At 41.6% G+C, this 22,893-nt stretch overlaps 1 protein-coding gene and 1 long non-coding RNA gene across 4 annotated transcripts in view; one reads left to right on the forward strand and one right to left on the reverse strand.

The window, feature by feature from the left end:
• Positions 1–542: 542 nt before the first annotated feature.
• Gm34069 lies at positions 543–5,945 on the reverse strand. Of its 3 annotated transcripts, none has more exons than XR_379149.3 (4): positions 5,477–5,945; positions 5,198–5,238; positions 4,603–4,717; positions 543–4,045 (listed from the first exon to the last, which is right to left on the reverse strand). It is a non-coding gene; the product is annotated as a predicted gene, 34069 (long non-coding RNA). The 3 variants fall into 3 exon arrangements; XR_001779094.1 differs by having other exon boundaries at positions 543–3,437; positions 3,934–4,045; positions 5,198–5,945; XR_379148.3 differs by having other exon boundaries at positions 5,198–5,945.
• Positions 5,946–17,953: 12,008 nt separating this feature from the next.
• Positions 17,954–22,893, forward strand: part of Sesn3 (sestrin 3) — a 49,834-nt gene continuing 44,894 nt past the window's right edge. Inside the window, exon 1 of the mRNA NM_030261.4 lies at positions 17,954–18,282. Coding sequence (NP_084537.2) covers positions 18,205–18,282 — 78 coding nt within the window. The 5' untranslated portion in view covers positions 17,954–18,204. The remainder of the gene's footprint in view (positions 18,283–22,893) is intronic.

The raw sequence follows: 22,893 nt of genomic DNA on the forward strand, positions 1-22,893 counted from the left end.
TTTCTGAAAGGACCCTAATATAGCTGTCTCTTGTGAGGCTATGCCAGTGCCTGGCAAACACAGAAGTGGATGCTCACAGTCAGATATTGGATGGAAGACAGGGCCCCCAATGGAGGAACTAGAGAAAGTACCCAAGGAGCTGAAGGGTTCTGCAACCCTATAGGTGGAACAACAGTATGAACTAACCAGTACCCCTAGAGCTCGTGTCTCTAGCCTAGCCGGCCATCATTGGGAAGAGAGGCCCATAGGTCTTGCAAACTTTATATGCCCCAGTACAGGGGAACGCCAGGGCCAAGAAGTGAGAGTGGGTGGGTAGGGGAGCAGGGCGGGAGAGGTTATAGGGAACTTTCGGGATAGCATTTGAAATGTAAATAAAGAAAATATCTAATAAAATAAAAATAAAACCAAAAAGAAAAATAAAACCAAAAAGAAAAGGAAAAGAAAGGAAAGGAAAGGAAAGAAAGGAAAGGAAAGGAAAGGAAAGGAAAGGAAAGGAAAGGAAAGGAAAGGAAAGGAAAGGAAAGGAAAAGAAAGGAAAGGAAAGTGTGAATTGATGCCATAGTCATTGTCCACTGTGCTCTACATGGAGTTAAAAAGGACAATGTGCACAGTGGATCCCTCAGTGGAAGGAATGATCCAGAATCCCTTCGATGTGAGGAACAGCTCAAAGGATGGCCTAAATATTTAACTGGAGAAAAGAGCTACTTATACATAGTGAGCACTCAATAAATATTTATTGAGCGGTAGAAGGAACGAATAAGCCGTAATCATTGTCTGTATGTGGAGCTGTCAGATTGATGCGGTATTACACAATGGGAGTTACCTGTAGCTCCAGTAGATTTCAGTCCACTAAAATGATGAATTCCTAGCAAGGCTATGACTTCCTAAAAGCTAGATCCTTTGTGAGTCTACTAAATGATCTCTTTCTTAGAAAAGGATAAAGCCATATGGTTTTGGAATTCGCTTTATTATTGTAGCGACCAACATTAAAGACATGGGAGATTTTTTTCAGCTCTCCTGGTGTCTAAGGGACCTCTTATCCCTCTTTTACTTTCCATGCCCTCAACACCCTTTTCCTCCTATATGGCTTCAGTGTAAAGACCCCACAGGTCCAAGATATTTCTTTCCCTAGCAAAGCCAGTAAGTTTCCTATTGTAGGTCTCCTCTGGCAATCTCAGCTGGGACTGTGGCTGAATCAAACCTCTTGGCCCCGAGGAAGATGATTCCCTGGAGAAAAAGAGAAGGATTTATAGATGCTGGACCCACTGTTCTGGAGAAAGCCCCGCTGCAATGATGCCCACCCCCAACCTCCTAGAGCAGCAATTTTTACCCTGTGGCTTGTGACCCCTTTGGGTGTCAAATGATGTTTTCATAGGGGTCACCTAAGACCATCAGAAAACACAGATATTTACATTATGATTTATAGCAGTAGTAAAATTACAGTTATGAAGTAGTAATAAAATAATTTTACAGTTGGGGGTCACCACAATATGAAGAACTGTATTAAAAGTTTGTAGCATTAGGAAGGCTGAGAAGCACTGTATTACAGGCCCCTGCAGCAGACAGAACATGGCCGGAGAGAAGTGTCATAATTCACTGCATGCTACCACTCACTTCTATCTTTCAAGTTATATTCAACACTGAGGCCACACACACCAAGCTGCAGTGTGTCCCCATGAGTATTAAAAGCACCCAGGCATACTGGGCAGTAGTGGCACACACACACCTTTAGTCACTGCACTTGGGAGGCAGAGGCAGGCACTGGGTTCAAGGACAGCCTGGTCTACAGTGAGTTCCAGGATAGTCAGGGTTACATAGAGAAACTGTGTCTCAAAATAAAACAAAAACCACCAATAAATAAATAAACAAACAAACAAAATCAGGCAATAACTCCACTTTTCACTAATAATTCGCTGTTGCTGTGATAGTAACTAGAACCTCATTGAGTTGATTATTCTGCCCCAAAAGTTTTCATATTAAAGATAGGACGATCGTGAAAACTGTCCTCACAAAGCATCTAGTCTAGTGAAGAAGGAAGTTCAAAAACAAAAGCCATAAAACCGTGGGTAGCAGGTGTGTCACAACATTGTGTGTCCGTCCTGCATGAAGATACAAGGGGACAGGTGAGTTGCTGGGAGAGAGGTGGCAGGATTTCTTTGTTCACTGGACCACTGCCTCTCCATGCTTAAGAGCTGTTTGGGGTGGGAGTGAGGGAGCTGCTTCTTCTTGGCACACCAGAAGTGGAGTGCTCACTTTCAGACCTAGCCTAGCAAAGACTCTCAGATGTGCCATAGCAAGCACTTAACTCTGCACCTTCAGACAGCTTTGGGTAAAATGAGTGGCTCCTGCCAATGGCTGGGGCTATTAAGGATGGAAGGAAAAACTGAGATGGGCAATGTCTACATAGCTTGAACTCTATGTCACCCTATGTCCTTGGTTTCCCTTATTCTTAGACCTGTCACCGTTGCTGTGAATACTCTTTCCATCTGCAATGGCATCGTATAATGCTTGCCTTTCAGGACCCGAGGTCACTGGGAAGATATGAGTGGTCCTCACTCTTCTTGGTAGAGATTCACAATACTCTATCTTGTCTTACAGCCTCCATCAAACAATAATTTGGGTTGTTTAGTTTTCATAAAATGGCAATGGAAGGTGTGTGACAAAGGTCACCAGAATTCTCATAATTGTTTTGTACTTGGTCTTTTTTTTTCCAATTGCTCATTAAAATCTTGGTTGATAAGTAGCACATCATAATTACAATAGCTAAGCATGTAGGAACTATCTCTGGATGATTCTGTTTCTACTATGGAAAGCACAGGTGTGCTACCCTCAGGTGCCCCAAGAGACAGTTGGTTCTATTGTAATCACTGGCCCACATTGTGGGCCCAGCTGGATGGACATTTTAATTTCTGCCTCTTTTGTGGCTTCCATTATCCTGGGGGCCAAGGTATAAACGTGTCTGGAATCACAATTTGTGGGAGGTTAGTACAGTTTTGGAGCAGGGCCAGGACCATTCAGGGTTTGGGATGGATTTCCTGGAGATGGTCCAGATGCAAGGCTTGTCCATTTATGCCGACTAGAATACACAGTTATGATAAAGGTCTGCTTTCCGCAGCCAGCTGTGCAATGGGAAAGCCCTGAGTGAGCAGTCTGGAGAGGTTGCTTCTAGGCTTCAGGGCTGGGGAAGGTTACTGGAGTACAGTGAAGGCAGGATGCTTAGGAAGCAGTTACTATACAAGGATGATTCTTCAAAGGGCAATAATAGTGCACCTAAAAAGGGCTGCTGCCCAAAGGGTGATCCTGTATAGAGAAAAGAACAGAGCAACCCAAAACATAAGGGGTACTGGTTCTGCTGGGTTTGTATTTCAGCTCCAACACTCCTCAAAATTATGTGACTGAAAAATCTTATTCCTCAGAAAAGCAGTGGCATCATGAACCTGGGGATAAAGAAGTCAGAAGTTTAGCAGGAGACCTGAATATAGAGCAAGCAGTCTGTCTCTATCAAAAATAGTACAAGGAAAGGGTTGGGGGGGGGCTTACACTCTCTTAGGAATCAATAAGAACTGGACCCTTGATCAATGGAAAAAGAACTCATATACAAATATTTGCACAGGCTTAGGGATTTAAATATATGAGGCACAACCACAAGTTGAGAATCTTTGGTGTAGGGCTGGTCCAGTTCCCAAGAGGAAGGCTGAAGTTTGTGGTTTTATTCTCTATAATTTTGATCATTTACTATCATAACCTCATGACATATTCAATTTGATAAAATTTGTATGTTTTTCCTAATATAAATCCTCTCTAGTGCCAATAATGATATCATCTGTTCAACCCTCCAATTAACAGACTGATTAGAAATCTAGATATTTAGAAGTATAGATATCTAGAAGAGGCTCAAGACCATGACATATGGCATATATGAAAGAAAAGAACCTGGACAGAGGGAGTCCTCATGGAGCTTACTACAGTCAGTGGTGGAAATGGTCCTCTCTTCCAGATCAACATAGCCAGGGTTGAGTCAGTTCACATAGAGGCCTCAGGTAATCTGCAAGCAACAAGCCACAGAATACCACTAGCATCCAAACTGCCACTCTTCGTGGACACTTGCATTTATTTGCTTAAACATAGCAGATACAGTTAATACAGCATGGCCAGCAAACCACATGGAATAGACAGCATTTCTAGGCAAAGTCCCACCAATCAGTCGAGCAAGAAGCTACAGGTGGAGAGGAAGCCATGCCTAGATGTCAAACTGAAAAAAATTCTCTTTCAGTTCTGCTACTTTGCTAGCAGGATAATGTGGGTGGCTTTGAGAAAACCCTGAACAATAGAGCAAAGCTACTAGAGTTTAGTGGTTTTCTACCGTAAGAAGCTAGCAGGAAACATGACAGCTGATGTCAAATGCCATAGAGTAATACAATGGAGGAAGAGTGGAACATGAAAAATGAGAGGCAGATCAAAAAAGTGACAGGGTGAAAGGCAAGAGACACTAATCGCCTGGTGATCACGTGATGCTGACAGTGCTCATGGAAACCAAAAGCAGCTTGACACCACCAGGACAGCTGGTTTGTCACCGGGACCCACAGGCTCTTGGGGATTCACCTCTCACTTCAGAATAGGGCAGAGTGATCCCGTCCAAGCATCACTCAGGGATGTTGAGAGGCCACTACACATCAACAAAGAACTCCAGGATAGGGGCTAAATAATGCTCGTACGTCTAAGCAAAGAGAAAGCAGAGTAAATTAGTTAAATCATTAACTTACAAGAATAGTTGTTTACTTTTGAGCCACCCAGTAATGCAGTGATCTTATTCCAGATAGTCATAACTAATGGGCCACTGGAGTTTCTTTTGGCAAGTGAATTGTTTACCTCCTTTCCAGAGAATGCTGTCATAAGCAACAGAGTAAATATCCTCACTTCTTGGATTTGTGAACCATCAGGAAACAAATAATAGTTATTTGTCTGATGGCCAGTTCTGATTGATGAACAACCTCTCTAAACAGAATGCAGTCATAAAAGTTAAGACAGAACCTGGTGCACTGGGTATGGACTGTTGATGCTGTGTCTACTCAACTCAACTCAACTCAACTCAACTCAACTTAACTCAACTCAACTCAAAGGTCTTTCTCAGCCCAGACCTATTTATAATATGGTTAGGCTTTTGCTTGAATCTCAGGGAACATATTGGTCACATTACCTTTTGTGATTTTGTTCATGTCACAAAAACGTAGTTGTCTCCTGCAGAGCAAAGCTGAAATTATTAGCTATAACTAGTAGGCAACATGCTTAAATTACCCCAAAGCACTCTAAGCTAGGTTTATTCAATGGGAATAATAATCCATCTGCATTAACTGGCCAACTATGTCCTTTAGCTAAAAACTTAAAAAACAATTGCTATCTATAACTTAGAAGAGAATTTGTTGAGAGCAGGACACATAAATGTACACATGTGCATATGCCATCCATGTACACTAACCTGAATACACATGCAAATCCAAATTGCAGGCATCATCCCTCTTCCTCCACAGAAACGGAAATGACTTAGATTGTGGTTGGGTAGACTCACAGAAAGAAAAAAATAAAAAAAGTGTGCTTTGCAACTATAAGTACAATAACAACATTTAACAATAATTTCTGCATATTTATCACTAAAAGCACTAAAGACCCTGTAAGCCAAAACACTGTCCTAGTATATTGTACGGGGGGCCCAAACATTAAAGTTTAAGTAAATTTCACCTTAGCCTCAGACAGACTCTTCAGACAAGGGCAGAAAGCAGCAACATTCTTCATCAAAACATCATAAGAATTATCTCCAGAGTTCAAATATGTCTTCCATATTCTTACTAGGATGGCCCATTTAGTCCCACTTAAAGCATTCCATGATTTTCCAAATCCCAAGTCCCAAAATTCACATTCCTCCAAACAAAAACATGGTCAGGTCTATCACAGCAATACCCTAGCCCCTGGTACCAACTTCTTTCTTAGTTAGGGTTTCCATTGCTGTGAAAAGACACTATGGCTAAGGCAACTCTTATAAAGGCAACACTTAATTGGGGCTGGCTTACAGGTTCAGAGGGTCAGTCCACTATCATCATGGCAGGAAGCATGGCAGCATCCTGGCAGACACGGTGCTGGAAAAGTAGCCAAGAGTTCTATATCTTGATCTAAAAGCAATCAGGAGAAGCCTGACATCCAGGAAACTAGGAGTGGAATCTCAAAGCCCACTGCTACAATGACATACTTCCTCCAGCAAGGCCACACCTATTCAAACAAGGCCATATCTCCTAGTAGTGCCACTCCCTGGACCAAGCATATTGAAAATATCACACCCACCAAGTCCAGTTAGTGATATTTTCATGCACATGGGTCTGAGACTGCCCACCAGAGCATAGGCAACCTACTAGCAGTCATACCCTAACAAAAATGACTCCCTCACGCACAGCTGTCTACTGCTCCTCAGCCAGGACTGGTGTCTCATTAGCCCCTCTCTTGTTCATGCTAGAATGTTCACTAGCTTGATCTTATGCTGACAACTACAGCTCCTGTGGAGACATGAGGACAATAGGTGTGCTGTATCTAAAGGTGGCATTTCACAGCATGTTTCCCCATCTTCCAGCTCTTGCCTTCTTTCTGCCCCTTCTTCTGTGATGTTTTCTGAATCTTTGTTGGAAAGGCTCACATAAATATATCTTTTATGACTTAACACTCAATAGTCTCTTAATCTCAGCACTCTGAAGAATTTTAAAATAGCAAAAATAATAGACATTTATTGAGTGCTCATAATAGGAGATATTATTCTATACACTATGTATTTGCAAAAATTAATGCAAAAATCCTATAAACACTAAAAGATGAAGCTTAAAAAGTGGTTTTAAGTAGTGACTAGATTATATAATATTGGATAAGATATAAAGAACAAAGAGTTTTCAGTTTCACTTTGTAGGCATTCTAGGCAATGCTTTTCAGGCCATGAGTAAAGCTGCATGTGGGGAACTTGAGTGTCTCCATATGCTTCGAGGACTGCACATTCCAGCTCCCCACAGACTTGAGAGTCTCTAGGTATTAACATTTTCAGTGGGAAACAGACAATCCTGAGTGTCAAGTTTTGTACCTACAGATAAAGCAATAGCACCGTCTCATCAACAGGAAGGCCAGCAACCATCATCCTAGGGTTGCCAGGGAGACCAATGGTTCCCAAGGCTTAACAAAGCTTGAGAACTATTTATTATTTTAAAGTGAGAAGAGTCTGAGGGTCGGTGAACCTAGAATGAGCCCAGTAGAAATTAGAAGAGAGAAAGACTGAGCCTCCCCAGGAGGGATAACGGTCCCTGGCTCTCTGTGACTGCCCCGTAAAACTGCTTTGACCTTATTCCCACAGAGAGCCTCCCTTTTCTTTCCAGGCCAGCATATTTGCCCTTTATCTCTACGTGTTCCAATACAGTCCTAGTTTATATATAGTTTATGACATCCTCTTATACATGGACTTCACTGCCAACCATCTTAGTGTCTCAGTGTCCCAATGCTAAAATTCCAAGAAACGGATCTGAGTGGCTCTGATTATCATGTTAAACCACTCCACAGTTGCTAGTGGTTGGTTCTATAGTAACAGAACAATTAGCTGTTCAGGCACATTCCACTCAGGAAATTGAGTCTAATGAAAACATGTCTATGCATTTGTATTTGCAGTGCAGAATGGGTCCTGGACCCCTTGACATCCAATGGGAATATCATAATGATGGTTAACTGGGGCCTGACACAATAGTACCTTCCATCATTTTGTCTTTTTCCTTGACTAGTAAAACTTTGGAGAAATTTAACTGTGATTTTGTTTGTTTTTACATTTTTTTAAATCTTGTGACTCATAAACTCTAGGAAGTAATTCGGCTGGATCCGTGGGCATTGAGTCTGAATTAAGGATGAATAGAAAGGGTAAAAGCTTTAGTCTCAAGATCTGTCTTCTCAGGCACTTGACAAAGGAGACTTATGAGAACCACTTTAACATTGTGCCTGGAGAGAGGCAGTGTGGGTAATAGATTACTGATCATTACATAATTTTGTGCCTTGATATATGTAAAAACTTCCATGGGACTTTCTGGTTCACTAAATTCTAGTTCTTTCTTTTGGCTTATCTTACTTGTACATCCTTTTACTAGTGAAAACTAAGAGAGCACAATCCCACTTGACATGGAAAGAGGGAAGATTACTTCAGCTAATCTTGTTTGCTCAAAAGAAACGCAGGAACAGTGACTCACTGAGTCAGTAGTGGCAAAAGACTTGACTGGGTAAAATAAACCCCTGCAGGGATAAGCAGGGCCCCAAACTGGAGACTAGAATGGAGAGCTGCTCCAAGAATAGGGTGCTTTCTTTCCGTGCATGGCCCCACCCTCCTTCTCCAGTCAGCATTGCTAGTTTGCATATGGTGCATGCTATCCTCTCAGGATCTGACAAATACATATAGTCTTAGTTTCCTAATGCCAAATTTCTAAGTAAGGAATCTGATTGGCTGAGATGGTCATTTTAAAAGACTTTAGAAAGATTGACAGCCAAATTACAGAATGGCTGTATGTCTGAGTCGAAAGTCTATCCTATAATACTGATCTCAGACAAGAAATGACCACATGGCAGAGCACTGAGCACAACTGTATAGAATGAGGCTGCCAGAAAAAAGAAAAAAAAAAAAGAAAGAAAGAAAGAAAGAAAGAAAGAAAGAAAGAAAGAAAGAAAGAAAGAAAGAAAGACAGGATATGGATGGTTCAAATAGGTATAAATCCCTCAGGTTGCTGGCAGGCACACAGTTCATTCATCCTGGCAGCTAATCCTACTAATTGTAATAGCTGTGGGCTTGCCTTGATGGATATGTTAGAACAGCAATGTCACCTCTCCCTCGTTTCTGTCATCTTATGTTCATCTCTGCATCTCCATGTCTAGTCATGTGTACATTAGCCACCAAAACACGCAAACATTTGGAATTTTAACCTAACATACAAAAAGTATTTTCTTTATCCAGAGACTATCTAGTTGCTCTAGTTTAGAGCAACATACCAGTGGGCAAAAACATCTGTCACCAACCATGACTACGTGGATTGATTCCCAGAAGCTGCACGGAAGAAGGTGAGAACCAACTCCTACAAGTTGTCCTCCACAGGTGTGCTGTGGCATGTATGTGCCATAAACATTCACAATAAATAAATAAATAAATAAGTAAATAAGTAAAATGTTAAATATTTTAAATTAATTTTGTTATTAGAATTAGGAATGATGAATACTTCTTTGTCCAGTCTCAGTGCTTATTTCAATAGATGTCACAGAAGCAACCAAATACATCTGGTGAATGTATGACAGATCTAAGCCAATCCACCTGGCAGGCTAACACAAAGAATTCATTCAAGTAATAGTGACAATAATGACTAGCTGAACACAATAATGCCAAGGTTAGAATCATATAAGACTTTAAATACAAGTTCAAATCACAGTTCTTCCTTGAAACAACTATGTAACACTCAGTAGACCTTTATCGCTCTCTATCATATGCAAAATGATTATAATACAACCAGGTCATTGAGTATTTACAAATATTAGTCAAGAGGAGATATTGTATGGAAATTACTGCACAATGATTGACATGCGGTAAGTTTCCAGCATATGATATTAGTTGCTTTTATTACTATATAGATAATGATTATCAACACTGTGGTTTTATAAGATTTGCAAAATACAGGGCAGAGGTAGGATTATATCTTCAAGTACATAATAGCCTTAATATATGTGGACATAATAGAAGTGGTGCATCCATATAACATGTGGATGGAACATGGCACTGTAATGGAGCAAATGTGAAATAATAAAGTTAAATAAAAGCCTTCCATCAGGACAGGAGGAAAGACGCTGTTGAATGTTTAAGGGGCAGTGCTCTTAGGGAATAACTGGGGGATTCACACCATGTGGCAGTCTGGCTTCTGCAAAGCCATGCCTCGTAGAAGTTTTGTAAATGGAGCTTGAACTCTATGGAGAGAGGAAATGGGAACATTCAGGTGAGAGCTGCATGTGGAAAGGGCTTCCAGATGGGGTACCTAAGCATCACTCTTGGAGATGCGAGGAGGCCGTCCAATACTTACATTTCATTTTACCTAGGAGGCTTAGATCAGGTGACCAAACCCTACTGTCTATTCCCTGCCTGTGTTCTTTCCAGAACCACAGTCAGTACACACTGGTGTTACTTGTTTAAGGTTCAATAGTGTGGGCTCTGTTTTAAATTGTGACTTTTGTGTTCTTCATAATATATAATAAAGCAATAAATATAATAATATAATAAAGCAAGTGCCTGCACATGGGAAGCCCTGTGCATAAATGCAAGGAAACGTTAAGTAACAAACACAGAAGCAGGAAGCAAGCCCACTGCAATACTACGCTGCATCATTCTCTAGTCCTTGGAGGAAATCAGTCCTGTCTTCTGGTTGATGTTGTAATTGCATGATTATACAAGAATTTGTGCTCACATGTCCCCAAAGCTTCTGCTGAAGGGCATCTAGTTAGAGGCACAAATGTCTTATAGTTCTCTCTGAGCTCTTTGCAAGTAATCTTTTCCCTGTTACCCTCCATTTTCCACTTCTCCTCTCTAGCAATGCAAGGATGATGCTCAGCTGCATTGTTAGATCATCAACCTGTCCTCTGTCGGTTTATCAGCAGGCCTTACTCTTTGGAAAGGGTTGAGAAAACACAAGTGTGAATAGAGGGATATTTAGACCACATATACTCTGCAACCCGTGCTTCCAGACTTGCAAGCTTCTAGCATTCCGTAAGTTGCTATTGTGGCTTCTAGTTTGCAATTCCTGTTTGTATGCATCACTTTAAAGCCGCGTTATACCTCTGAAGTACTGTGTGATTGTATCTTTTATTAAAATGGAGAGTATCTCTTTTTTAACAAGGCCAATTGGTAAACTTTATGCTTGCATGAAAAGATATTTACAATTTTAAGGTTTTGGGGGAACTTTTATTAGTAAAATAATATGTCCACTAGATTTCAGTTAGCAAACTCTGGTGTGTTTCATTGTTTCTATTTGAAGAGCTTTTGAATAGTTCTTATATTTTTAAGTGCTATAAATATGCAGCTGTGTAAGACATTCCTGGGAGATGGATGTCTAGTCTAGGTGTGTTGAAGCTACAACTTCAACTCAAGTGTAGACCATCATGCCCTTCTGGGGTCCTTTTGGTTTTTTCTCGGATGTGCCAATTCCTGAAAAATCCTTAAACATACAACACTACTCTAAGCTCTCTAAGTCTTCGATGATAGCTGATTTGTTTTTCTATTAACAAGCCCTACTTATAAACTGCCAGTTTTATCCCAGTTACCCACACATCTTCCTTTTCTAACACTTAGCCAGCCAGTGCACTTCATGGTTACCTTTACATAAAAATATAAGAGAGTTTTTTTGCTGTAGATGGGCATTATGGATGCAATTTGTCACCTATATTGTATTTATTCCTCAAAAGTCTTTGGGGCAGTGAATTTGGAGTGACAGGGAGATGAGCAGGATAACAGGAAATGTCCCCAGGATACAAAACAAAACAAAAACCTAACACAATCTCAGAGTATGTTGAGAGGCTAATGAAATCCAGACTTCAGGATTTATCACCAATACTATGCTCTCTATGGCCTCCAGAATTTTAAGCCATGTATTAACATAGTTCTATTTTAATTAAATTTGAAAAGTAAGTATTTTATCCACTATTGACAGAGACTAAGGTCTTTCTTGGTTCGAATTAGGCCCTTTCCACTTTCCATGTGCTAGAGGCACTGAGCAGGAGTAAGTAGCTTTGTCCATCTGGCTAAGAGGGCTGAGATGACAAGAATTCTCTAATCTGGACAAGGTGGGCAATCTTCATGGAGATCACTGTCATTTCTGCATATGGTGGCGATGTCTATAATAATTCATTATTATTATTAACTATATATTTGCAGCATTATGCTTTCCTTAAAGATAGTCCCTTATAGTACATGCTTTAAGTCCTTACAAAACTGGAATAATCACTGACAGCTCACCCCTGTCAGATTGGAAAGCTGAGGCTTAAAATCATATAGCTCATGGTGGTACTGTACTAAGCCCTGTATTTCCTCATTTTTTTGTACATTGCTATCTTCTCTACCTCCACATTATCTTACTCTAAAGATGTCAAATGTCATAAAACTCAAAGATCTTCAATGAAAAGCAACTTTAAAGGTATTGTAAAGATGAAATAGCACAGTAGTTATTAGAAGCTAGTGATACCTTTCAAGTGTTTACATAGAACCAGACCACGGTCACACAGTATATAGAAAGCATAACACCCTTCACATGGCTTCAGTAGCTATCCCTACTATACTGCTCAGATCACTCAGGTGAGTACTACAGGTACAAAAAAAAAATTCCTGAATAATAAATGTTTAAAGCTAAATTAGTTTTTTAGAAACATGAAGTCAGCTGGCATTGGGCAGTGAAAGAAACTCGACACGATTTTTGTAGACTTCCACTTGCAATCAGCCTTTAAACAGGGTGTGGGGTCCAAAACCAGTTTGTGGGTTAGAAGAAGGCTAGCAGGATCTGCATCTTAGCGGATAAAGCAGATATTCCTGTTGGTAGATTATTGAGGAGACAAAATGGAACTAAGCCCTGGCCTTTTCAGAGATGATTTTATTTCTCCTTGAAAGTAGTATTGGTCTTGAGTCACAGAGGAAAAAATAGCAGGAATCTAACAGCTTCGGGGAGGGGGGGGGTAATCAGTCTACAACCCTGTGAAGTACAGATTCCTCTGCAAGAAACAAATTACAGAATTTACAAATGTGTAAATACTGCTTGGTATTACAAAGGTCTAAAAATGTTTGGGGTTGTAGTAAGAAAGAGAAAAGAAAGAGGAGAGGAAGATGGATAGATAGATAGCCAGGAACGTAATTCTAAAGATGATTTTTGATACTGAATCCTTACTTAGCAACCAGGAGATAGTAGCTAGGTCGATGGAATGAGAGTCTCTAGAGAAGTCCAAAATTCACTTCATGTCATTAGGTAGGTGCCTCCTTTCAAACGAGCTCAACATATTTCCCTCAGCACACCCTACATGCTTAATTTGTGTCAAGAGCATTAATTTTATAAAAGTAGCCCCAAGCAATAATCATGTTTAGAGCCAAATAAGGGATCATCACAGACTTGGACCCAATCTTTCTGCTCCACAGAATTAGTTTTTATGGGCAATTCTTTACACAAATATTTACTGGAATCCTTTTATAAGATCCCATCACTGTTATTAAAGATTAGGAAGACCTTCCCTGAAAGAATGTTTGAAAGGAAGAATACAAACTCATTGGTCTCCAGGATGTTCTGAGCACTTAGCTGGAGCACAGGTAAGACTTAGGGATGTGTGGAGCTCTACTTATGTCCTCCAGGGTTCAGAGTCTGTGAGGAAGCATTTTTATCATCACTCCAGCAGAGAGCTTGACGGTAGAGCAGAAGCCTAGAAAGGGACCATGATGCTTGGACAAGCATTTGAGTTCAGTAGGAAACCTTTCAACAGAAGAACGGCAATGAGTCAGTAGGAGAGGGAGGGTACTCAGGTGGGTTGAATGTTAATGGGCTGACACTAGAGGTGACAGAGCAGATCTGTGTATTCAGATGACTGCTTCACTGTGGGCTCTTTCAAACCTTTCCACAAAATATGCTCAGCAAGTGTTTGAGGGCCTTCAACTAGGCCTATTCCCCTGTACTCTAAAATTCTCTACCTACCAATGAGAGCTGCGAAGCAAAAACTTATATATGAGGAAGTTTATTACAACATTGGAACACCCAGAAACAATGTGAAAGTTCAGCCATAGAGAAATGGAAAGTAGTTATGGTGTTTCTGAGCCCTAAAACTTGATGCACACCTTGTTTAAAAAAAAGTCACATTTGAAGAAAATTTCTAAATCAGCAAATGGTTATGACATGAGTTTCAAATCATGCAAAATATTTAATAAAGATTCACCCTAAGTTTTTAATGGAAATATTCAGTAGAGTGCAGAAAGATGGCCCAGCGGGAGGCTGTATCTGCAGGAACCTCATGGCATAAGTGATTCCTGGAGCGAAGGTAGTAGGAGGGAAGAACCACCTCTCTCACTGTTCCTCTCACCTTCATGCCTTTGCTCCTGAGTACACACATGTGCACTCAATAGATAAATAAGAAAAACAAAGTAACAAGAAAGGAACTCTTCACAGTGGTAGCAAGTTTCGCCCATATCCTATTTTTAAGCATCTTCCCTATTTTAGACAACAGAGGATTGGCATTTCTTCTCATTTTGAGTAAAGTCAAAACAGCTGGCTTTCATCTTTCCCTCCAAGTGATCACTAGAATCCTAAGTTGGTAAGTCACTCCGTAGGTCTCATTCTCTCCAGCCAAGCTGGCTAGTGCAGGAAGGAAGGCCTCAACAGGCAAAGAACTGAAGAGAAAGGCAAGAGAAAGCTGGATTCTACCAGGAGAGAGAACACATATGAAGAAAGCCTGGGTATGAGGACCCAAAATGTCAAGACCAGAAGAAGATGACTCAATGGCCCTGAGCACTTCAGGGAGGACCACACAATCACACATCACAGGCCAATCTAAGAAATGTTACCAAACCCCAAACAACAAAAAAACACAAGCCTGGTGTCACACACCTTTATTCTGAAGCAGAGGCAGGCACATCTCTGAGTTTGAGGCTAGCCTGGTCTATAGGGCAAATTCTAGGACAACCAGGTCTATGAAAAGAAACCCTGTCTCAAAAACAAAACTAAAACCAAAACCAAACAACAAAAGGAAACGTTACCATGAAGTAGATGATTCATAGCTGAATAAATAGCTCTAAAGACAAGGCTGATCAAAATGGAAGGTGGTGGACAAAAGAAACCTTCCTTTAGTAATCTTAGGTAGAGGATATCAGTTTTGCCAGCATGGACCCTGTGGCCATCATTTCTTGGGATTTATTTATTAAAGAATGTAAAAGACCTCTTTGTAAAAGAGACATTTGCTCTTAGATGGGAAAAAGGAAAAGTTATAAAAATATTAGAAAACTATTTGAAATAAAACACTATTTGAGGGAACTTCAATCTTTGGACTAAATTCACTTCATCCTTCAGCTTCTCCATTGTTTTAATATGGATTCACAGAAAGTCAGCTTTAGAACACAAACCCACTGGGCATGGCAGTGTGACACTTTAATCCTAGTACTTGGGAGACAGAGGTAGTTGAATCTTTGTAAGAGTGAGGCCAGCCATAGTGAATTCCAGGACAGCAAGAGCTACTTAGTAAGACCCCATCTCAGAGAGAGAGGGGGGTGGGTGGGAGGAGGGAGAGGCCCAGCCAAGAATATAGATTAAGAAACTCAGCAAAGAAAGGACCCGATATAGCTGTCTCTTATGCCGGGGCCTAGCAAACACAGAAGTGGATGCTCACAGTCAGCTATTGGTTGGATCACAAGGACCCCAATGGAGGAGCTAGAGAAAGTATCCAAGGAGCTAAAGAGATCTGCAACCCTATAGGTGGAACAACAATATGAACTAACCAGTACCCCCTGGAGCTCGTGTCTCTAGCTGCATATGTATCAGAAGATGGCCTAGTCGGCCATCAGTGGAAAGAGAGGCCCATTGGTCTTGCAAATTTATATGCCTCAGTACAGGGGAACGCCAGGGCCAAGAAGTGTGTGTGTGTGGAGGTGGGGGTGGGGGGGAGGGTATGGGGGACTTTTGGGGTAGCATTGGGAATGTAAATGAAGAAAATGCCTAATTAAAATAATAATAATAAAAAAAAGAAACTCCGGAAAAATGGGAACACATATGTGTTTCAATTTTCAGGAAAACAAACAAACAAACAAAAAAAACCCAAACCAACCCAACAAAAATGTCTTGCTGACTTTCTGCCTAGGTTTCTTGGTTCTCTGCAATGAAAGGCACACAGTATTTTCTTCCTTCATTGAGTTTTCTTAGTTTTACCGTTTCTTTTCTTTTCTTTTCTTTTTCTTTTTTTTTTTTTTTTTTTTTTTTGGACAGGGTTTCTCTGTATAGCCCTGTCTGTCCTGGAACTCACTTTGTAGACCAGGCTGGCCTTGAACTCACAAATCCGCCTGCCTCTGCCTCCCGAGTGCTGGGATTAAAGGCGTGCGCCACCATGCCAAGCAACTTTTACCATTTCTTTTAACTGAATTTTTAGCAACCTACCCAAATCACTGCTGTTCTAGACTATGGAGGTCTACCCAGCATCAGACCACACTTTGCTATCACTAGCTAAATGGACCTTCACCTAACCATATCACCTAGATAGACCCTTGAGGTTGTTCAGTCTGTTTAAACCTGTGCGGGCAGATTTTCATCTCCTTTGTTCTTTGTGTAGGCTTGTTTAAGGTGTAGGTCTCTAAAGAGATGGAGTGGAGACAGATGTTGAGTATGGAAGAGATTGGTAGTTTGAACAACAGTTTGGTCTAATGGCTTTGTTATGCTAACCGTGCAGGCTTCTCCAACAGCGCCTTCCCGATTTTACATCATAGTACACAAAATTCCTAACACAGGGTAGTATGTTAAATTAAAAACAATACAAGAAAAACAATACAAGTAAACCAGTGGGTCGGTTCTTTAAAACCATCTCCACAGATACATTCTACAAATTGCAGGCCTTCACAATTCCTGACACACTCGAGACCTTTAGAAAACGAGAAGCCGAGAATACAGATTAGGTTCTCAAGAGCGAAAACAGGTGATGTCATAGCACGCAGTGCGGTGTGGTCACCGCCAAGGCCGGCTGGGGAACTGCAGTTCTTGGGAGCTTGGTGCTCTGCGCCAGTAGCAGAAGCACCCTATCATGGGCTCCACGACACCGGTGAGCACCCTGAGCCAATCAGGTGCTCGCTTTGCACCGCCTTTGTTCTCACTGGGGAGCAGGCAGCCAGAGTCTGGTCTGCAGTCCGGGGTTGGTGTTTGGCCCCTCGGAGTACCTGGCTCTCTCACTCGCCTGGGTTGGGCATCTGGCCAGCCGGAGCTTTCCTCAGTGACTTATGCCTTCTGTCTCCAGAACATAGAAGCTAAACCCTGACTCACCGTTGTCAGTTTTGAGAGAGGAAGGTCCAGTCCAATCGTTTTAAATGGCAATTCGTACTCAAAACCTTCCATCACAGGCAGGGATTGTGCTCTGCAAGTTTCTAACCAGAGGCCTCCCACAGGATTTGTGTGTGTGTGTGTGTGTGTGTGTGTGTGTGTGTGTGTGTGTGTGTATCAATCTCTGACTTGTTCATGATAAACGAACTTTCTTTGCTGTGAGAACGATCGTCGGAGAGAGGGAAAAACCCCTAAACCAAAGATGTGTCTCCGGGTCTCCAACTCCAATAGCTGTGTAGACTTCTAACTCTACAGCCGTAGGTAGTTGGTCTTTCGTACCAGATTTACAGAGTGCATAAAGAACATAAAGTTCTTTGAGATCTGTGGGAGCAAAGTGCTGCAAGACCGCAGTCTTCCTCACAGCTATTAGATTTAGATCCATGGAGAGAAAGCTGAATCTCTGCCCCGGAGGAAGGAACGTTCTAGCGTCCACCCGGCCCACTCCCGAGAGATCAGGAAATGTTTAGCTAGGTCTCAGATCCTCTAGCGAGCTCTAGCTTCCAGCTATTTAATCTCACTCTCCATTCTGCACGGTTTTTGCAGAGAGGCGTGGCTTGTCCTGAGGGTGGCGCTAGAGTTCCTGATAATTTGCATACACCACACCTCCATTTCTCATTGGTAGATTGGAGTCCCTCCCACCCCACTACCTAACTAACCCAGGGTCACTCTTCAGCATCGAGCCTCGGAGATAAACTTAACTTGCCCGGAGATTCGTGTTGCTCTCGCCTCCCGCGATTGGCCGGAGCCACTCATTGGATGCGGGTGCAGAAGGGGGCGTTGCCGGTGCCGTCTGGTTGGCGGGAGGGGGCGGTGCCCAGCGCGGCTGCCCTGAAGGCGGCGGGCCTCGGGGGCGGGGCCGCACTGAGAAGCTGAGACGGCCGCGGCTGCTCGTCCTGGCTGGCGGGGCGGGGGTCTGGCGATGGGGGCGGGAGGAACAACGGGTCGCTGAGTGCCGCGGCTGCCGTCCCCGCCGAGCTCGCGCGGGCAGCCGCTGCGCCGTCGCTGCCGCCCGACCCCCTGAGAAGAGAACGTTGAAGCAGCCCTTCGCTAGCGGCCGCGGTGACAGCCCGGCTCCGGCGCGATGAACCGCGGTGGCAGCAGCGCGTCGGCCTCGGCCAACTACCTGCTCTGCACCAACTGCCGGAAAGTGCTGCGGAAGGTACGGCGCGGCCGCGTCCGGCGGCGAGGCGCTCCCCACGGTCCGGGTCCGGGCGGCGCTTGCGGGGGAGGGGGGACGAGAGGCAAAGTGTCCCCCCGCGGGTCCCTGCGCCCGGCCCCTGGGCTGCCGCCGGGTCTGCCCCGAGGCTGAAGGGATGCTGGGATGCTGGGAGGAACCGGCTCGGCTGGGGATGGAGGCTGGCCTGAAATCACAGCAACCAGTTTGGTCTGCAGGAGACTGGCTGCCTCTCCCCGGTGGCTGACTCTGGGGGGGTGTTTTCTTCGACTGGGTCGCTTCTGCCAGGCCTACGGTGCCTTGGCACCGCCTCTTGACATTCTCTTGGTGGGTCCCGAAAGGCACCATGAAGGCATCTTGAACTTTATACCCATAGGAAATGCTGTTCGATCTTCCAGCGCTTTCAGCTTGGGTTGGTGGAGGTGGAGGCTGAAGACGACTTGGGTTCGCCCTCCTTATCATCCCCCACCGCGATGTCGATCGAGAAAATCCGACCCAGGATTGGCTTATTGCTTTCCAGAGTGACTGATAGAAAGTTTACTCCAGTATTGTTTAGCTTACTTGGCTTAATCGCCCCGTGGGGGATGGGGATGCAGGGAGAGAAAGGATGACAAAATGTCCCTGTAGACGCAGAAGAGGTTTTAATAAGATCTGAATAGCCTCCTTGACTAATATAATCTGTTTCTTTTTTACACTCTTATTTTTACATTGCATGAAATGAAATCATTAGGTGAGGTGTTTCTGTTTGTCCAGCACCAATGAATTAAAATTGCTGAGCTGTGCATATTTGAGAGCTAAGATGAATATGGTGCCGTTTTTGTCAATTTTCCTATCTACAGTCAATTTAGGATTGCTCTTTATGTCCTAGGAAAAACAAGCAAGCACATAAATAAGCAAGCTCAAATATTTGCGCTCTTTGTCCAAAAACTGTTTTTCTTCCTCTGTGGGTCAGGCCAAGTGCCAATCAAAGTTGTTTTTCAAGCCTCTTTTCCCTGCCGTGGAGCTGGTTCTTCCCCCTCCTTTCTCCTATTTTATTTGAGAGCGTCAGGAAAGCAAAGGAATTGCAGGTTTGAAGTTAATCAAACAATTAAATACGCCTTAAATTGTGTTTATTGGATATGTTTCTCTTAAAAAAGATTTTTATTAAATGTGCATGTTGAGTATGTGCAGTTATTTTTTTCCCCATAAACTCCTGGATCAAATTACAGTTGATACTTGCTCAGCTCATTGTAGGGCAGCTTGTGAGAAATGGAATGGATCAGAAGCTTGCTTGGTTCAGCGACGTTGAATGTTAACTCTTTCACTGCTGGACCACATGGCATCTGAATAGAGGCTTTAAAACTTATTGTTTCTTAATTTTTAAGCTGAAACTGTCTTTGTCAGAAGAAACAGGGCCAGTGAAACCTATTTAATTCAACTTTCTCCCTGCTAAAATGAAAGGAAGTTTTTATCCTAATGTGGAGAACAGTGCTATAACTAATTTATTTAAGTGATATGATTCTATTTCAATGGAAGCACATTGATTTTGTTTGTTTGTTTGTTTGTTTGTTTTTTTGAGACAGGGTTTCTCTGAATAGCCCTGGCTGTCCTGGAACTCACTTTGTAGACCAGGATGGCCTCAAACTCAGAAACCCGCCTGCCTCTGCCTCCCAAGTGCTGGGATTAAAGGCGTGCACCACCACCGACCGGCCACATTAAAATTTTTAATAAAAAATTTAAAATGAATGGCATTTGTTTGGCTTGAGATAGAGACTCAGCTTTGCACCTTTTTATTTTTCTTTTGAAAGAGCTTTGATTAGTGTCATGAATCACTAGCACTACTGACATATTTATGTTTTTCTTCCAGTTTTTTAAGAAACTAATATCTCTGTTTACCTAGGTAGACCATCTTACTTCCAACCATAACTATAAGAAGTATGTGCAAAGTGGGCATTCACAGTTTTCTATTCTATAATTGTGCACACCTCTGCCAGTATCCAGTTTTCAGTAACTACAAGATGTTTAATTTTGACTCATGTAGTGGCATGAAATGAGTTTAGATGAGAAAAGAATTGTTTATGCCAGTTTAGACATGATCTGGCAACATTTGAAGCTTTATGAGATTGCCATTCTTAAACACTCTAGTAAGAAATCAGTATCTAGCATTAAAGGCTTCATCATCCTAAAAATGCCACACAAAAATTTACTTGTAACTCTAACGTTTTTATTTTTTGATAGAAAGTTAAGTCTACAGCCATCACGGCTCAATTCTTTGTTTTCTTGCTTCCGTATACTAGTGTGCAGCAGTAAGCAAGCACATTGGTTTTAGTGGGGTGAGGATCGCTGGGAAGCATGATGAGTGTCTCCTGCATCCACATCAATGACCCTTGGCTATCAGAACTGTCATCAATAAGGAGCAAATGCCTTTACCTTTATATAAGGCAGAAGGCCTTTTCCTGGCTGTGAGCAGTATATGCACTAGATGATGGCTTCTGGAGAAACCTTAAAAGGAACTCAGTTAACCTTCAAAGGAAATAATTTGTTTTAACTCTGAGTCTGAACAGTCAATTTTGTGTTGTGTGAGAGTCTTGTTTATCCTTAGAAGTATCTTCACAGTTTTGGTCCAGTGTCTTAGAAAATAAAGAGAATTGTTAAAGTATTGAAACTATCTGAGTTGGTATCTGATTTGGGTCATAGAAGTACAAAGAAGAGAAAGCAAGAGCATCCAATCTATAGCACTAGGTCTGTCTGCTCTGTCACCACTATACAGTTTAATGCACTTTCTAACAAGAGGAAATACTGTTTACTTTTGAGAACATAACAAGACTTGAAATATAAAGCATTTTACCTGAATAAATTCCAGTAACAACCACAGGGATCTAATCTTTAATTTCAAACATGAAATGGCAAAGCATATTAAGGAAATAAGGTTAACTGTCAGCCCATTCCCCTGCCAGTTCAAAAGTAAGGTGGCGTACTACACATACGTGAGTGCTGAACTATTACTACTATAGGAACATAGATGGAAATATACATGAAAGGATTTAACATTTTAATTTCTCTCTCCCTCCCTCTCCCTCTTTCTTTCTTTCTTTCTTTCTTTCTTTCTTTCTTTCTTTCTTTCTTTCTTTCTTTCTTTCTTTCTTCCTAAACAGGCTCTCATTGTGTAGCCTGGGCTATCTTCAGTATAGTTCAGGCTAGCCTTGAACTCTTGACTCTCTTGCTTTGGCCCTTCAAGTGCTGAGATTACAAGTGTGCAGCATCATGGTGTGAAGTTTCAAATTTTTAGTATAATTCTAAGTAGTTTTAGTGATGCATCTTGCTGTGGCTATAGTATTTTTTCGCTAATGCAATTGGTATTTTTATAACTTTTTTATGTTTATATAATTAAAGAGACTATCAAATAAAAGAGAAAATGTTAGTTTGACTCTTATGAGCCTTGCTTAATATAATCAAAATGGTCAGTATTAAAAATTTAATATAGTTCACCCAATGGAATACATTTACTTACATGATGGACGGGTAACCATCTTCTGCCTTTGGCTAGTGAGCTGTCTTGTGTTTTATATTTTTGATTGTGAGATGGTTTTAAAATTAATATTAAATATCCTATGCAGATATTGAGCAGTGAATTTGTAATAACAAAGCTAGATGCAGTGCTCTTCAAACTGCTCTCTGTGGACCCCTAGGATGGTTCAGGGTATTAAAATGCTTTCGTTGGATTAAATATTTAAGTATATGTTCAAATATTTTTAATCTAAAATATAGATATTTGAAAAATATACTCATAATTTCAGTATACCGGAATCTATCATAACTCTTGTTACAAGATGGTGATGATGATGATGTGGGCAAAGATGGCAGTGTGGTTATATAAGTTAGAGCTTTTTATTACCTTATTGGTTAGGAAGCTTGTCATTGTTTGGGAAGGCACTGGCCATTATAAAAACATTCTTCCCTGTTCATAGCTACTCATATCATGTATTGGTTTTTGGGACCACAAGCTTGGTAATATAAATAGCTGTTACTTTGTAACAAAATACTTATTAAAATTGTTGATTTTTGTATTTACTGCTTCATATTCAATGTAAGGTTTAGTTTGTGAAGTGGCTTCTGCTACTTCTCATAATTTAGAAGATGTTTACAGTTCAATCTTTGGCACTGGTCTTTCAGTTTAGCTAACTTCCTTGAGACTTGGGTTCTACCTGTCTTGTGGTGGCTTTTGTGGCTAAGAGAGAGTGTATGCAAGCACTATACAAACCCTCAAATGTCACTATACAAGAATGGAAAGCTCAGTCTATGTGTTTTCCTGTGTGTGTTAGAGGATTATAGCCAATAATACACACTGAGTAATTTGGGTAGTTGTCATGTCTCATAGGAATTTTAATGATGCTGGTAAGAGAGAGGTCATGATGGTGTTTTGATAGGGAGTAACCATTATGCACGCTTTTGGTTTTCACATGTTCATTTGTATCCTCCTGTCTTAACATACACTCTCCTTTAAAGAGTAATGTGATACAGTGCTTTTGGATTTTCAGATAATTTAATTAAATTGCCTTGACAAGGAAAATTGGTATTTGGTTTGAAAAGACCATGTGATAAGAGTGATGTGCCGAG

This window comes from Mus musculus, chromosome 9 (assembly GCF_000001635.26).
Source record: "Mus musculus strain C57BL/6J chromosome 9, GRCm38.p6 C57BL/6J".
In the NCBI taxonomy this organism is placed as follows: domain Eukaryota; kingdom Metazoa; phylum Chordata; class Mammalia; order Rodentia; family Muridae; genus Mus; species Mus musculus.